General features: G+C 36.7%; 1 protein-coding gene across 1 annotated transcript in view; it reads right to left on the bottom strand.

Moving 5' to 3' along the window:
• Positions 1 to 17,393, bottom strand: part of LOC107290362 (transcription initiation factor TFIID subunit 4B) — a gene marked incomplete at its 5' end in the record, with an annotated part of 32,344 nt that overhangs the window by 10,206 nt on the left and 4,745 nt on the right. Inside the window, 5 exons of the mRNA XM_015819239.1 lie at positions 2,365 to 2,387; positions 4,156 to 4,275; positions 11,838 to 11,894; positions 13,462 to 13,587; positions 15,127 to 15,257. Coding sequence (XP_015674725.1) covers positions 2,365 to 2,387; positions 4,156 to 4,275; positions 11,838 to 11,894; positions 13,462 to 13,587; positions 15,127 to 15,257 — 457 coding nt within the window. The remainder of the gene's footprint in view (positions 1 to 2,364; positions 2,388 to 4,155; positions 4,276 to 11,837; positions 11,895 to 13,461; positions 13,588 to 15,126; positions 15,258 to 17,393) is intronic.

Genomic DNA, 17,393 nt, shown 5'->3' with positions numbered 1-17,393 from the left:
AAATGTCCTAATCATGAATTCCCAAATTTGCATTAATTCAGCTGCACTAATTTTCATGAGTGGGTTTGGGGAATGTGCAAAAGCCCTATAAGCTGCTACATTTAAACTAGTCAAAGTAAGGTAGTGACATATTATATAAAGCTTTAGACTTTCTTTATTCTTAGCATTTAATTTAATATTTCCTTGAAGCTGAAGAACCCCCAGTTGAAGTCCACAAGTCATAAAAGAGCCAAGGTTGCCTACCCCTGCCCTATACCATTCCTGCTGGAGAAGGAGACCATTTTTTCCTTTGATTTTTTTTTGGCTCAGGTCCAAACCATTTTATAGGTGTCCGAGCAGTATACAGTACTAGCTAAGAAATGACATCTTCCATTCAAGCCCAGAGAGCTATTTAAGAGACTTGCTGCATGGACCAACTGGACAGAAACAAAAGATGCCTCATTACATTCTGAACTATATATGCTAAAATTCAAAGAATAATTTGGGAAAATTAGCATTGCCTTATTCTCTACTGATAAGATCAGTAACTGGAGTTGGGAAACATGTATGTGAAACTAATTTATTCTTGAGATTTATCTGTTTTAGAAATATGCATTCTTGTATTCAAATTATTCAGTTCTACATATTTAAGTTAGCCAACTTTTTTGAAAATATGCAATTAGTGCGCATAGACCCTCAAGCCATATTCTACTTCAAGGCCATCCTTTCTTTGCTGAACAGAACAAAATATTGTTTACATATCAGGATGTTTTGTCTTCCTTGTTATGACTGCAATGCAAGCATTCTGCTTCAAGATTTCCAAATTACTTGATAATTATGAAATATTCTAAGTTACACATGCCTGTACAAATCCTTATATTCATTTCCAACATAGCAGCATCACTTTTAAATTTGTCCGAAGATGAATACTTTCAGGGAACAGCTCAAACACACTCCTGGCAAGCAATGAATACTATAAGCTTCAGCATCTTATGGTGAGAAAGAATGGTATACATGAAAAAAGTTTCCAGCATTTCAAGGAAATGTTATGAATATTGGTGGCAAGTGGGTGGGATAAATGCCAATGGCCCTTTAAGATCTCTAGTGGATACCATAGAATCCACCCTCCCCACTTTTGTTTCTAAAAAGCATCTTCAGAGAAATACTTGGCAAACCTATTACTAATCCCCTCTCCCACAAGACAAAGCTTCTCCCTCAAAGCTTATGTGTCAAATTTACATTTGAGAAAAATATCCTGTTTTCATTCATAAAACACACATAGGTTCTCTGAATGGCCAAAAATGAAAAGCAAGGCTGCTTAGTCATCCATCTAAAAACCTGAACCCTTAATGCAATAGATACAAGTTTTAAGGTATACCTCCTTGCTGCTCTCATTGTTGTTCTTTGTTTAGAGCCCACTCTAGCAAACTCTAATTTGCCATTTTATTATCTGAAGTGACTTGTACATCCCTATACAACTAATGAAATCACTAACTTGCAATTGCTGTATTTCCTAGGCATTTTATAAATATGCAAAGTACACGTACAGTACGCCTAAATGTACTTCTGCTCGTGTAGCACAAAATGTTGAATTCTATTGTTCTGATGCATGACTCCATTGCCACAGGCATTTTCATCAATAGTGTTATATAGGATTACACCAGAGGGGTTTAATAAGAAAGGAGTCACATCAGTGACAGCAAGAATATGTCCAAGGGGCACCCATTACAAACCCTCTAGCATTATACAAAAGGAAAAGCTAGAAATAATTACTACCTTGCTCTTATGCAGCCTCTTCCTGCTTAATAGTAAACATAATGGTTTACCTAATGAAAAGTTTAATTGTGATGGGAGGAACCTGGGAAAGCTGTTATACCAAGCTCATGATTTCAAATCTTTCAGCAGTAATTAAGAGAGATAAAAGCTCATTCTTTACACATAAAGAAGATAGCTACTAATTTATTAAAATTATACACCCAAGCTCAAAGGCAAGTTAATATTTCCCACTGGTGTGTTAATTTGCTTTTGTGGGCTAGCTGGGTTGGTCTTCTGCTTACACGTGTCCTCTGTATGCTTTAACATTCTGGACATTCTATTTCACAATTTTTCAATATCTTTTTTTAGCAAGCACAACCAACAATACCTATTCAACATTTTCCTCATCTAGAAGAACCATAAACATCCAATTTTTGGGGGTGGGATGTACTTCAATTTTTAAAATCTGAGATTCTGTTCTGATTTCCATAGACTACTCTCATTCTAGTTAGAATAATTTATGAAGTTTCTGTATGAACTTACTCACTTATCAAGACAATAAGACAGTTCCCTCTGCATATCTACTTATTTATGATCTTTTTCTCTATTTTTTCCTAGGTTTTCAATCACAGAAATTCATTATCCTTCCAACCCTCTTTCAATTTGACCCTCTCAGTCAACATTCTGCACAATATCCACTGGCTTTCTCTTTCCTCTCAAACTAGATTTTCTTTCTCCTGCTAATTTTTGGGGGCGTTTCTGCAAACCTTGAGGTTACTCCCTCTATTGTTTCATTGCCACTTTTGCTACATAAGCACAATTGTGGTATTGAAATATTGAATTAGATACAGAGAAAGTGGTGATTGCAATTCCTTAACCTTAATGACTCTTAGCCATAAAACAAAACTATTCAGAAAAAGACTGTAAGCCCTAAGAGTCAGGGGTGGCAGCTTGCCCAATTGGTTTCTAAAAAGGAAATAACCTCATCTAGAGATCTACCAAGTCTGAATATTGTATACAACTATTATTCTCAGAAGCTAGGAAAACCACCAAGTGGCAGTGGGTTTCCAGATAATCAAAAACTGGTGAACATAAATTCTAAGTGAAAAAGAATTTAGAGCAAAATAAATACAAATATAAAATTATATTAAATACGGTTAATAGTAGTTTCCCCTGTCATATTACAATTAGTAGTTTCCTCTGTCATATTAAACATTACACTTTAGTGACAACTTTTGAAAGAGTCTTCAGAACTCCACATTCAAGACTGTGAGGCATATTTTGAACATCTGAAGCTGTGGGAATATATAGACTCCCTACCCAGAAATATCAAGCAAGCCTTCTGTTCTCTTAGTACAGCATATATGATTAGAAGAACGTAATTTTCTGAACTAAGGCTCAGAATTTAAGTGCTATGTTTGTTACATAATGGACTGAAAGCAATATATTTGGAGGTATATCCAAACTAAACACATGACAGATGCACCTACAATCATGTGAACTTGGCGATTCTAATCCTCCTTTCACTTGATTATCTGAGGGCCCCTCAATCAAAAGTATTAAAAATAGTGACAGCAGTTAAAGAGGCACTGTGAGAAAACATTTTTATTTGCTTTGACTGGGATTTTTTTTTAACAGGTGAAAGCAATTTTTTCCTAGAAAAAAAATGTATTTTTAAATCTATGCAAATCTGTTGATATCATTGTATGAACATTTATTTGGAGCACAGCCAAAATTATTAGGAAGATTTACTGCTGAAAAAAATTCTAAGATCATTCCTTAGGGTGGGCAGATGAGCTTTCAATGGGAATAATGGGTGTTCTTCTATATTACTGGACTTTTCAACCCTTTTTCACACTGGGAAACCAATAGTGCAACACCCCATAAGAATTTTATAGGAAGATTCTAGGAAAGCATTTTTATAAGCTTTGTTTATATACATTTTCCTTAACAACATATTTTGCTGCAGGATTACTTCCTTGACAGAACACCACACAATCAAGTCCAGTTCTCTGGATGCCAAATAGAGAACTGATTATTAAAAAACACTTCCCGTTTTACAATCCTGTAATCCCTTAATTCGGGGTAGAGTTGGGGGTGATTGAATGAAGTTGAGCATTTACTAGCTGGATGCCCTTCCTGACACACTGTGGAGTTCACAGCCGATATTTTTTCTTCGTGCCCTTGGAGAGACACATCTGACACTACCTAAGATTGAACTCTCAACCTTCCAAGGAGAGGCGAGCGTCTTCACCACTAGACCACCACACCATTCAGAGAGATGATTCCTATGAAACTGATAAAAAACGCTACTATAAAAGAATTCCTTAAGCAGACCATACTCTTTACAAAAAATAGAAACAAGGTTCAGCTGGTGAAGATAATGCAGCAGAAGGGGAAAAAACCCATAACGTTACAAACCTCAAGTCCAGAAAAAGAACTAGACAAATCCAGTGGTCTCTTCTTTCTTGGCCCAAGAGCTTCCAGGGCTGCCCGATTAGCCTCCCTTTGCTGCATTTGTGCAAATTCCAATTGTTGCATCTAAGATTAAGAAAAAGTTATGAACAAATAAATCTGAATATAATGAAAGCTTACCCTTGGGCTTTATCAGCTTTCCCCCCCCCCCCCTTTGACCTGCTCTTTAAATAGCAGGGAAGTTTTATCAGTCCTAAACATACAAACAAACAAAAAATATTGGGTCAGAATCACATTCAGACTGCACTGTTCACAACATCCCTCTTTACTATACATTAAGAAATTATTCCAGTAGGATTTTTATCATATAAGAAATGTGGTCCAAAACTGTTAAACCCAGTCAGATCAATCAACGTATTATTTTAAAATAGATATTTTATGCACCAGGTTTTACAGTAATTTTGGATTTTGCTACAGATATTTTAGCTTCCTTCTTGCAAAGGGCAGCTTTGAAATATAAATATTTACTTAGATTCCATTCTGGAGGCTACTTATAAAAAGCTTAAATAGCTATCCTCTCATATATAAATGTACTGTCTTGTTGTAAATTATGACAACTGTGTATATGTGAGCCACACCTATGCGCCTTTATCTCCTGACAGAATTAATAATGATAAACATCAGTTACTGAGGCATATGGGGGAAGATATGTGTTCTTAAACTAAATAAAGCAAGTCCCCACAAAGCTAACTGATACTTCTAGCTTCATCCTTATATATTCACTCAAAAAAAGACAATCAGGAGCCATAGAGAAAGCGTTTCAAAACCATTTTCCTTCTTCGATTTTTCCATCAGCTCCAAGTACAAAGATTTTTTAAAAACCTGTGTAAAGATCAAATTGCCATGAAAACATTGCAGAAATGGTAAAATGGTCTTTGTTGCTCCTGGCCTTTTTAATAATAACATATAGGGTTTTTAAAGTCTAGTCTTGAAGCAATCAAGTAGTTTCTAGGTGACACAATAACCATTTTAGTTAATCTGACCTGAAGCACAAATAAAGTAGAGGTATATTTTTAAAGCCCTTCCCAATAGTTAGATAGCACATGCAGCCAAGCTACAGTCGCACAAAGGAATTTAAAAAAGGAACTCCGGTATGCTCTGTTCAGCATTAAGAAAAAATATTTATTTTGTACAAATTAAATTTTTCATTTATAACATTTCACTGCATCACCTTCACTTCCCTCTACTTTTTGTTCAGATACGTTATCTACCTGTTGCTTAAGATCCATGCAAGCTTAAAATGCCCATAGAAACCACAGTTTGTTGCCAGGTGAACTGAAACATGATTTTGTTCACTTCAGGAATGCTTTTCCCCAAACCAATGCTTTCCAGATGTATTTGGATTACAATTGACCAAACACTAGGCTGGAAACTGTGGAAGTTGAAATCCTGAACTATTTGCAGAATATTAACTTAGAGATAGCCGCATTAGAATTTAGCTGAATATTAAAATGTTCTCTTACATTGTTCTCCAAAGTAAGCTTTATCCTGTGCAAGAATATAGAACACCCTACAATATTCAGTAACACTTGAATGATTCTTTTACATCTAAGGGAATCTTTATTGTTTTTCACTCACAAGCCTAATGTTGGACAAGTAAAATGATTAGTCCATCTGCCCTTTAAACTCAAGGTGTTTACACTATTTCACCTATCACCATCACATATTCATCCATTTACCATGTGGAATTAGCAATCATGGCATATGTCAGCACCAACTTTACTAGGCAGAATCCCTATTAACTATACTATAACCTCAAACCCTAATACTGTAGTCTTTCAGTGAGGTTTTTCCATAGCCAGCTGCTAAACTCTTCCCCTAAACTCAGTTTATCTATCTTTAGTTTTATAACTTTTCTTCTTGTCTTACAAATGTATCTAACAGTATTCTTTGTCCTTCTTCAGCATCCTCTCCTACTGTAGCATGCTTACATCACCTAATATTTTAACTACATTTCTAAATCTAGCCCAATAGGTAAAATTTCCAAACCACTAAAGAAGAGTAAAACTTTAAAGCAACATTTTACTTATATTAGCGTTTATGATTGATACAGATAGATTGAAATAGATATAAAAATAAAAATGGTTTTGATTTTAATTGTATTTTTTTATTCATATATTTTCAAATATATATTTTAATATTAGCTGTTTGATGGAATGCCTATAATTTCAGACTATCATTGTCTGCATTCTAAAAAGATTCAAAAGACTGACTGAGGTTCAAGAAAATAATTGATTATCTATCAAGATGGGGAAAAAAGATGTTTGCAATAGCACAATACAGGAACAAGCATTTTGCAACTTAGAGGAAATAAACAAGTCATATTGTGGAAAACAGCAGAGCATCTCCAAAGGCAATATCTTCAAGTAACCTCAGACTCTGAAGAACATAAAGTGAATCCTACAAGGTTGAAGTGTGCTTTTCCCAGTGAAGACAGTGCCTAAACATGAAAGAAATAGAGAGTGACTGTGGTAATAAGAATGTGTAGGCAACTGTTAAGTTATCTGTTGCTACTTAATGGAGACATGAATATAATAAAGGAAAGTATAAAACTGATATTATTGAACAGGGGAAGAATTTTGCAGATCCTTGGAGAGTAGGATATGCATAGGGGCTCAAAGAGAGGCAATAAACATCCACATTATAGAAGTGATCTTTTTAATATCATTTAACACATGCATTAACATTTTTACAGTTCACAGCACAAAGGCTTGTTATGCTTTAATGTGTGTTTTGCAAGTAAAGTATGGAACCACACAGATTAAGAAAACTGGTTCAAGGAAATGAAAGGCCAGTGCCATCTGATGGAGAGTTGAATAAAGGTGCTGCTTGCTATCTTGGAAAAACTATAGCACTTTTCCATCATCCAAAGATGAGCTAAAAATACGTTCATTTTCTTCCAAAGAAGAAGAAATATATAATCATCAACTCCTGATAACTGGTTACTGCTACCATTAAAATGTATTGTCTGGGAAATCTAATTTATAAACTTACCTGTCAAAATATGAATTGTAATGAAAAGGCTTTGCTTAATCTGCCTGTCCTATTGATGATGAATACAACAAAGTACATGGTCTTTCTTGTAATTAACAGTTTTTCCACTCCATAAACACTGGTGATCCAAAGATAAAAAAGCTAATATCATAACCATTATGTCAGGTGATGGTAACTAAAATCTACTATCAGAATTTGTAGATTTAGAAATGTAGAAAACTGTCTAATACGTAGCAATGTTCAACTGAGTTTATCTAATTCTATGCACAGGTTCCTGAAAAACAAGGCCACTTAAATTATCTCTAAAAACATCAGCAGCATAGCACATCTTATGTATCCTATTTGATTGGATGCTGATAATTTAGAACAGCCTTTCTAAAGTTCGGCATGTTGAAGTCCACCCACTTGAAGAGTATATACCCAGACTCAGAAAGCTGATTCTAAAAGCTTCCATAGAAAACTAGGAGCAAGGTAACAGAAAATAGAAGACATTTATTAAGAAGTATTTCTGCAAAGGATTGTTTATAAGTGCAACAACAAAAATGATATTTTTTTTTCACAGTAAAATAAAGAAGCTAATGTATTGTATCTAACAATGATGGTCCAATTCTAGAAGGTTAGTCTGTTGCTTCCTTAAAATATTGTAATGTCTTATTTGGGTTGGACGGATTGCCTTTGAATCAGCCTTGACTCCTGGTGACTATACAAAGAATCCATGAAGTGTTCTTGGCAGAAGTTTTGGACAAGGTTTTTTATTGCCCTTTCTCCTAGCACTGAAAATGGCTGACCCGCCCAAAGTCACCTAGTTCGTTTTCATGCCTAAGGCAAGACTAAAAATATTACATAGAGCTTATCGGCCTTGGCTAAGATTAGTTCATCATCTTAACTACTAGACCAAACATAGGGGACAAAAGCTGATAAAAGCAGGGGAAGCCTGGCAACTCTCTTGTGGCTTTCTGCATTATCAGAAAGCAGCCAAGGTCCGTCCATGCCTTCTCATCCTTCTGCAAGGATCTCATCCTTCTGCATACAACATAAAACAACCAATGTTCTCTTAGCACTGAAATGTTGTATGTCTGCTTTCTATGATGGGCCTGAAATAACTATTTAAAAAGGATATATCAAGCAACTTATGGTAAGAAAAAAGTGGCATTCATGATTTATTGGAGAGAAATATATTGGAGAATATATATCCCATATGTTCCTCCAAGTGGCTAAAAACATAAAACAAACCACGAGAAGGTGTAAACTAAAAGGGCAGAGCAGCAATAAAAGCCAAACATTAACAACTAATGGAAGTAATAGATGGACATGTCAATCTTCCTATTTCCTTTGATACCCAAAATGTTTAAAAGTCCCATGTGACTTCTTGGTCCTGTTTCTCTTAAAATGTATTTCCTCTTTCAGTTCCTTTCTTTATGTCAATTTGTACTAGTTTTCCCAGAAAATTAGTTCATCTATATGTATTTTTTTTAAAGTAACTTTTCCATTATTATACTTGATGACATTAGTATTGACATATCTTAGCATTTCTTGGATTAGTTAATCATCCTTCTAATTTGTGACATTTTTTAAAATTCCCTATTGTATTCTATTGTAGAAGCTTTTAATAAAACTTGCGGGTTCCTTACATATGCAGGAGTCGTGGAGGCGCAATAGTTAGAATGCAGTATTGCAGGCTAATTCACTGCCCACTGCCATGAGTTTGATCCTCACCGGCTCAAGGTTGACTCAGCCTTCCAACCTTCCAAGGTCAGTAAAATGAGGGCCCAGATTGTTGGGGACAATATGCTGACTCTGTAAATGGCTTAGAGAGTGCTATAAAGCACTATGAAGCGGTATATAAGTCTAATTGCTATTGCTAAGTGTTGTTGCTATATGCAACTTTGTATGCAGAACTTTCTGCATGTATGAAGTATGAAGTACTTTCACTTTTCTGTAATTATAATGATTTTATTAAAAAAAAATTCTTACATTTTGAAATGCAAGATGTGCATTTTGAACCTTCTAGGCACCTTTCCAATTACATTAAAGTTAAAGCTCAGTGCTAGTGCAAATATTACTCCCAAGTGGTTTAGCTATATTTATATCTTGAACTAGATTTTTGAAATTTTCTGGTAATAAAATCATGGTCACTGTTCTTATGTCAGCTTCATCATAATTAACTCTGTCTTAGAGCAATTAATCACATCTATAAACAGTGTCTTGATATACAGCCTTCCCCAACCTAGTATCTCCAGACATACGGAAGTGTCTTTGGACAAAACTGGCTCCCTCAGCTAAGAAATGGAGATGGGAATTGTGCCCTCAAGTCAGACATGATTGGACAGGGGAAACCTTTACCTTTATTTCATTCAGCAATTTTATTCTAGAGGGAGAGATGTGCTACACTCGTGCCCTTTGGTTTATGTGCATTTTACCAACTGCATAAGCAATATCTGACACTGCAGGATCATTTACTTTCTTCAAATATCCCACAATCCTCTTCAGTAAGATGTCATTTTTCAAATAAATTAGTATAACCCAGGGGTAGTCAACCTTGGCTCTTTTATGACTCGTGGACTTCAATTCCCAGAATTCCTGAGCCAGCTTAGCTGGCTCAGGAATTCTGGGATTTGAAGTCCACGAGTCATAAAAGAGCCAAGGTTGACTACCCCTGCTATAACCTGTCCTGCGCTGAGTTCCCCATTCTAGCCTTTGATCAATGCTTAGTCCTTATGGCCTGATAGTTACAGATGCTTAGATACAAGTACATTATGCACTGGTGCCTCCTCCTCCTGATTTCCTTTATCATGGATTCTGGGCTGTAAACTCATAAAAATAGGGAGATGTATTTTTGTACACAACAGTACATTGATCCAGCAATGCTCATCATACTAGTTTATTTTATAAAACAAGGGGTCTCCAAAGCTGGCTGGCTGAGGAATTCTGCGAGTTGAAGTCCACAAGTCTTAAAGTTGCCAAGTTTAGAGATCCCTGACCTACGTTTACTGCAATAAAACATATGTCAAGTACACTGCCAGGAATATTTTTAAGAGGGACCAATATGAACAAGCATGTAAGGCGTTTCAATTATATGGTAACATGCATATGCTCTATAGTGACACGATCTGACCTGAGAACTCTGTTTTTTTATCCTGAAATGCCCTACATTTCCTTCTAATTCCAGCCTACAGACTTCCAGCAGTTCACACACCACCCCTTTGTTCCAAAAGAAACATAGGAAGCCAAATGCTGCCCCCACAGAATGCTTTGCAGGTCCTAATGGAAACCAATGAGACCTAAAGACCAGGTCACTTTTGTTAAAGTTGGCAACGTGCAGCAACCCTTTTGACATGAAAGAATGGCATGCACCTTTACTTCTTCACTCCTTCTCATCTAGGAGCCTTTCTTTGCTTTGGCTGGAAACTGATGCATTGATTTTCAGACCATTTTACTGGATTGCTATTTATTTTGCCTCACCTCTTACATTAATCCAAGCAATAAGGGCTTTTAAAGCATCCATAAATAACCCACTGCTGCTACTATTGGCATCTAGAAGCCAACCGTAGCAATGTTAAGCAACAACAAATTTCATAGTTCAAGAGGCACAGTTAAGAAAAAGGTTGTTCAGAAAAATCACTCATTTACTACAAAGATCCTTTAAAAAAAATGGCCCGGAATCACTCAAGTAACTATAGAAACCAATTTCTTAAGCTCAGTATCACACATCTCCCACCTCAATTGTCTTTATTATTGTTTTCTGTCAGATCCTTAATCAGAAATGTGAACAGGCTTGATTTATTCAGTGGAGGAAAAGAATCTGTAGGTCAAGTTAAAAAAAAAATTCTCACTCACACAGTTTTCAACCTTAGGTATTTTCATTTAATTCTGTTCCCAGTAGCTCTGGGGGCAACTCCAGCGAGATCCAATATTAAGGCTCAATTAAAATAAGCTCCAATTAGTGGAGCTTTTTTCTCTCCGGCTAAAAAAGTCAGGAAATGGATATTGGGAAATGTAAAAAGTCAGCTACTGAGAGGAGGCTGCAGCAGACATAAATGAACTTATTTGTTGATTTCTGCAGTTGCTATGCAGAGGCCTCTGGGAGTAACAGCTTAACCAGTCTAAGCTATAAACTAAAACCCCTGCAGCTAAACATGAACTGTGTGAAACAAGGGCTCCATTCCAGAACAGAAAACTGCTGGGCCCAGAAAATTAAAAGCCAGAGGCGTTTTCCATTTAAAACTAAATCCCAGTACCACCTCCCAGCCAAAGAATTATAAGCAGTATCAGATTTACAAAACGAACAATTACCCTGGAAAAATGTAGGCTATTGTACAGTCCCAGATGCTAAATCTTAAAGTGTCTTTTCTTCCCCCTCCTAATCCCACATTATATTCCTATCCAGCACATTGCTGGAGTTGAGCTCTGCTTAGAAATAGTTATTTGTGAACTATGAAAGTAAAGTGTTAAGAGCTGATAAATTCACTGGCCTCATTTGAAGCGTTGCCCTTGCCTGCAGCAGTTCCTGTCCTTCCCCAAGGCCTCCACAAATGGTATGCAACAGCAAAATAAACCCTGACCTAATTGCCAGGGGAGGCCTGCCAACCTCTCCTCCTAACACGAAGCCAAACCTGGTAACTTGAAAGTCGTACCTCTTTGGCTTTCTGCTTTAAACGCAGCTGCTCTGGATCGTCTTTATTGCAACGGCTCTATTAAAAAAAGGAGGGAGAGAGGGAGGGAGGGAGAGAGGGAGGGAGGGAGGCAGAAAATGAAATGTAATGGAAGTTACCCAAAATACAAACATTATCTTTAAATATTTAATCAGCTACAGTTTTTTGTTCTGATTGGAAATCTTAGCTCTAGGGGCTTCAGGCCGCAAGCCAGACTGCCTCGGTTCTCCCCCACCCCTCTGTGCCCAAACAGCCTTTCATCAGGGACTGTTGCCTTGCTTGTAGCTCAGAGGAAGCTTGAACTAAAAATGATGCTAACGTTGTCAGTCAGGTCCAGCGTAGGCATGATGATGTTCATGTCAGGAACAGACACTTGGGGAGAGAAAAGGAAAAGAAAGGCAGAAGGGAAAAAAGAATGCTCTAGCCCCATGTTCTGCTGAAATAATACAGCAGACTGCCTTAGGGGGCCTAATTTTAAACTCCCCTTTTTCCAGAATGAGGTAGATTTAAAAATAGAGCCATTTATACGGGTTGTGATAATCGGTTAAAATGTATCTGCCACGAGGTCAATAAAGATGATCAGCCAGCAGATGTTTTCAGTATGTCTGCAAATACTGGCTAAAGGCCAGATAGCCGCTGACACCTGTAAGATTGGAATATTTTATGGGAAGGAAGTGAGACCATGATCTTGTGCAGAAGGGAATCTATCCCATTAGCTAAGTGGAAGCTGTTAATTTCAACTTGTGCCTCTCGGTACCATGAGTTCCATCCACCATCAAACTTCCATCCAACTCAACACTTCCAGAACTAAGTGTTCCACTGGCTATTTTCTTGAGGCTGAACCACAATTTGCTTTAACAATAACCTACTTCCTGGGATCCCCCCCGCCACTCTATTTACATGCTCTTGCCTCTTTTTAGAGAAGCTAACTTCAGTTTTCTTGTAAGGTAATCCTCAAATTATGACCACAATTGAGCCCAAAATTTATGTTGCTAAGTGAGATATTTGTTAAGTGTGTTTTGCTCCATTTTACAACCTTTCTTGCCACAGTTTGTTAAGCGAATCATTGCAATGGTTAAGTTAGTAACACGGTTGTTAAATGAGTCTGGTTTACCTATTGGCTTTGCTTGTCAGGTCGCAAAAGATGATCACATGATCCCAGGATGCTGCAACCGTCATAAATATGAGTCAGTTGTCAAGCATCTGAATTTTGATCATGTCACGTGACCATGGGGATGCTGCAATGGTTGTGTGAAAAACAAGTCATTTTTTCAATAATTTGTAATTTTGGTCACTAAATGAACTGTCATAAGTCGTGAACTACTTGTATAGTTTATCTTTTTCATTAATTAGGTAGTCTTAAGGAGACTCCTCCTCCTTCCAGGGGGAACTCCAGAAATTATCCCTACATGGTGACAGGAGAGGGGGACCTGCCTGGATATTGGTATTTACTACATAGAACAGGCTTAATATATCATCCTTTCTGCAGCATGTTTTAAACATTACTTCCTTAACATAGAAAGATAAGAAGTAAAATAATTCCAACAAGAAAACAAAGAGAAAAAAAGATTTCCGCTGCGATTCCTTGCCTTTTGAATTCTCTCACCTTGGCTGCCCGGAGCAACTGTTCTTTTTCTTCTTCATCTTTCCTCCGTTTCTCAACCTGATCCAATTGTTCAAGAAACTGAAGCTGAGACCGCGTATCATTAGATAAAATGTACTCGTCATTCCCCTAAAAAGAAAAAGAGCATAATTTGTTACATGCACAACAAAATTCTGATTTCAACATAAGGATCTATTTAATTACAAAACAACATAGAATACAGTGATTTGTTAATCATAGAAAACAAGAACCTTTTAGGGATAAAGAGCTACATATTTGACAAGTCACTTAGCTAACTGTGTTTCCTTTCTGGAAGCATTTAAAGTGCAAACGCCCTTTACTCATAATGAATTCAATTTTTTATTCACTTGCATATCCCTTTGTGGCACCCGAATAGAAGTTGTCTTTCATTTCATTCCTGGGAAAATCCTTTGCAGAAACTTCAAAGACAGCTCAGCAGTCTCATTGTTCTAACTGCCATGTAACTGGGCTCATTGGATTTTTTAATAAATAAAGGCAGTTGCAGTTAATACAAAAAAAATGGTTTTCTGATAAAGTTTACATTACTGCTGAATTTTTTTTCTGAAAAAGCATTCTTGTGATAGCATGCTTCCTGATACTAAAAATTATCAAACACATGATTTTAAGTGTCTAACTTCAAAATAAGTCAAATGTAAAAAGGCAGGGGTAAACTCTTTAGGAAAAAGTTATGGAGCTGATAAATTATGAGTGTCTGATTAATGGAGGGAGTTTTTCACTTATGACCACAATGGGGTCCAGAGTTTCAGTTGCTAAGCAAAGCAGTTACAACCTTTCCCCCCCCCATGGTTCTTAAGTGAATTACTGCCGTTGTTAAATACATCATACTTAACATTGGTGAATCCAGTTTCTCCCATTGACTTTGCTTCTCTAAAGCCAGTTGGGAAAAATGCAAAAGTTGATCACATGACCCCGGAATGATACACACATCATAAAAACATGCCAGTTAGGTGCATGAATTTTGATTACATGATCATGGGAATGGTACAATGATAATAAGAACAGAAACTTTGTAACTTAGAAAGTTACATTGTAATTTAGAATGATCACTAAATGAATGGCTGTTAAGTGGCTGTGTGTACCTTTCTCTGTCTATTAAAGGGAATGGACAGAATAGAGTTTGTCAGTGATTTTATAAAATTATATGAAGGCTATTTATTTATTTATTTAAATGCATTGGTGCCCAACTCCTACGGATTCTGAAGGCTGCAGGCTGCCTATCTTTATCTTAATCAAAAATTCCCAAATAACTGTATGGAATAATACTTAAACAAAAATGAATGTTTTACTTAACCAAAAGGGAAAAAATCTGTTTACATATTTAAACTTCCATATGACTATGCTCAATTTCTATATTGCCAGACCTTATCCAAGTAAAACATGCCATCCTTAGTGATTACAATGGTTAATGCACTTTTCTCTCCCTACAAATAAAAGCAAAAGAATCAGGAGTCTACAGAAGGCTACAAGGCTTTTGGCTCCTTCCCATCTTGTTTTATCAAGATTTCGCACAGTGTATACAATCCAGGTCCTGTGAACATAAATTCTTCAGGATAAATTAAGATGAATCATTCCAGGGTACCGTTATTTTAAAAGGACAAATTGAAACTTGGCAATCATTATTTTTACCTTATAGGTCCTTATACGATGTTGAGCAATTAAAGTTAGTTTTTCTAGAAGTCCTCTTAATCTCTCCTGTGTAGCATGTGAGATCAAGTTCAGAACATCAGAATTAACTTCCATAATGTCATGCCTTTTACCTGTTGAGGCAGAGAAAATCCATTACGTATTTTAGTACTAGCTGATAATTGAAATAATTAGCACAGCAGGCATTCTGTTCCCCCTGGAAGTCATACCCATTATGAATAAAGGTTTGGGAGATTGTGATTTTCCTGGTAAAGTCACAACTTCAAAGATCTTAGACATTACATTAATAAAACCTAGCCTACAGCCTCAGAAAATAGACATTGTTTCACTTAGCCTCTAGAATCACTCTCCTTGCAAGGTCATTTATAGGATAAAGTTAATAGGAATGCAGAAATCAGGCCTTCTGGTTTTGGAAAAGGGGAGAAGTAGTAGCTGTAGAAGTTCATGCCATATTCTGTTAATTTTAGTAATTAAAAATACAGACATAGTTTTTGTCCTGCTTGACATTGTATTTATTAAATCCAGATGTGTTAATGAACAGAGGTGTCTAGTGCAGGCATATCTATACTATTTGTGCCCCGACTAAAATAACCTATGGCGACTTCCGGTCTTGCGCAGTAGCGCAGCAGCCAAGGGATTTGGGGGCTCCGTGCCCTTTGGCTGACTTTCTTCCTGTTAGGGATCCTAAATGGGCCAGAAGCCGCCCCGAAGAGGCGGCAAAGAAGGAAGAAAGTCCTGCAGACCATGGAGAGATGGCGGTCGACCTGATCGGTCCAGGAGAAGCCTTCCAGAAACCAACAGGAGAAAGGCTAGCCTCACTTCAGAGTCTAGCCCAAGCTACAAGCAACCAAAGTCAAAAAGCACTGTTTTAAGCTGATTGTAAACAGCGCGTTTGAATCTGGGTAAGATCATCGATTTTCTCTATCCTACTTATTAACTTTCCTGGAAAAAAAAATTCCCAAGAAGCAATTTTGGAGGTTTACACTTCCTCCCCCTAAAAACGGGATGGGAAAATGATTGCCTTCGCCGTTTAATTTGGAAAATACCTCCTGGTTTTGTATGTCTTTACTTTACTTTATTTATATTTTGGATTTAAACCTATTCAAACCTTAACAACTTACCAATTCTAAGAGTAAAATTTCCGTTGAAAGATAAAACTATTAAACTTAAATAAATTGGTGCTGACATTTAGTGGTGGATAAAGACTATTACAGCTATGGCTTTTATACAGGACTTGGCAAAATCTGGAAAAAACTAATATGTGCTTGTGACCTTCAAAGCTATAACAATAGGGAACAGCTATGACAAAAAAAGAAAACAATTTGGGTTGCAGGCAAAGAGAGGGTTATAAACTTCAAGAAACCCCTTTGAACCTTTTTGGATTATAAATATCTACTAAACTGTGACTCTAAAGCTATTTGCAGAGAAACGAAAACCTCAATTCTTGACCACTATGCAAAATCAGAGACTTGCAGAAAGAACTTATCAAGAAAAAACAAATACCTTTCAAGAGGAGATATATGAGATGCTGCAACTAATTCAAACAACGACTTCAAACCACAAAGAAATCCAAAATAACTTTGAAAACATAAACCAATTCATCTCCAATTTAACTTTACAACAAAAAAAATCCCAGGAAATAACAATAGAGAAGGAGCAGATAAAACAGATAACTGAACACAAATTCGAGGATAGAGACTCAAAGATGAAACTTAACACAACAAAGCAGTATGATTTAACCCAAGTGGAAAAAAATTTACAAGAAATATTGGTTTTGGAAAAGGCAACTTATATTTTAAGACCACAAGAGAAATTTGAGGATAAGAAAAAAGACTAGTCAAAATGGATTGCAGAGATGTCAGGAACACCACTAGAACTGGAGAAACAAAAAATGATAAGAGATACAGAGAGAAAAAGAAAGAAAAAGATTTTTAATAAACATGAAAGAGCAAATGCCTCTTCCAAAATATTGTACTTGACTTATTTTTTATATCTATAGTGACACCTACAAGAATATGGAAAGACTCTTTGATTCAGCAGAATATATTGATTCCACAGGGGTCGGTCCTCTCTCCTCTTCTGTTCAATATTTATGTAAAGCCGCTGGGGGAGATCATTCGTGGCTTCGGGGTGGATTTCCATCAGTACGCTGACGACACTCAGCTGTACATATCCACCCCGGGCCACCCCAACGATGCCCTTGACGTGATGGCCCGGTGCCTGGAGGCCGTGAGGGTCTGGATGGGGAG

This window comes from Protobothrops mucrosquamatus, unplaced genomic scaffold (assembly GCF_001527695.2).
Source record: "Protobothrops mucrosquamatus isolate PMUCROS unplaced genomic scaffold, P.Mucros_1.0 scaffold877, whole genome shotgun sequence".
Classification (NCBI taxonomy): Eukaryota; Metazoa; Chordata; class Lepidosauria; order Squamata; family Viperidae; genus Protobothrops; species Protobothrops mucrosquamatus.
The sequence above is the reverse complement of the archived record's forward strand: the minus strand, read 5'-3'. Positions and strand labels throughout refer to the sequence as shown.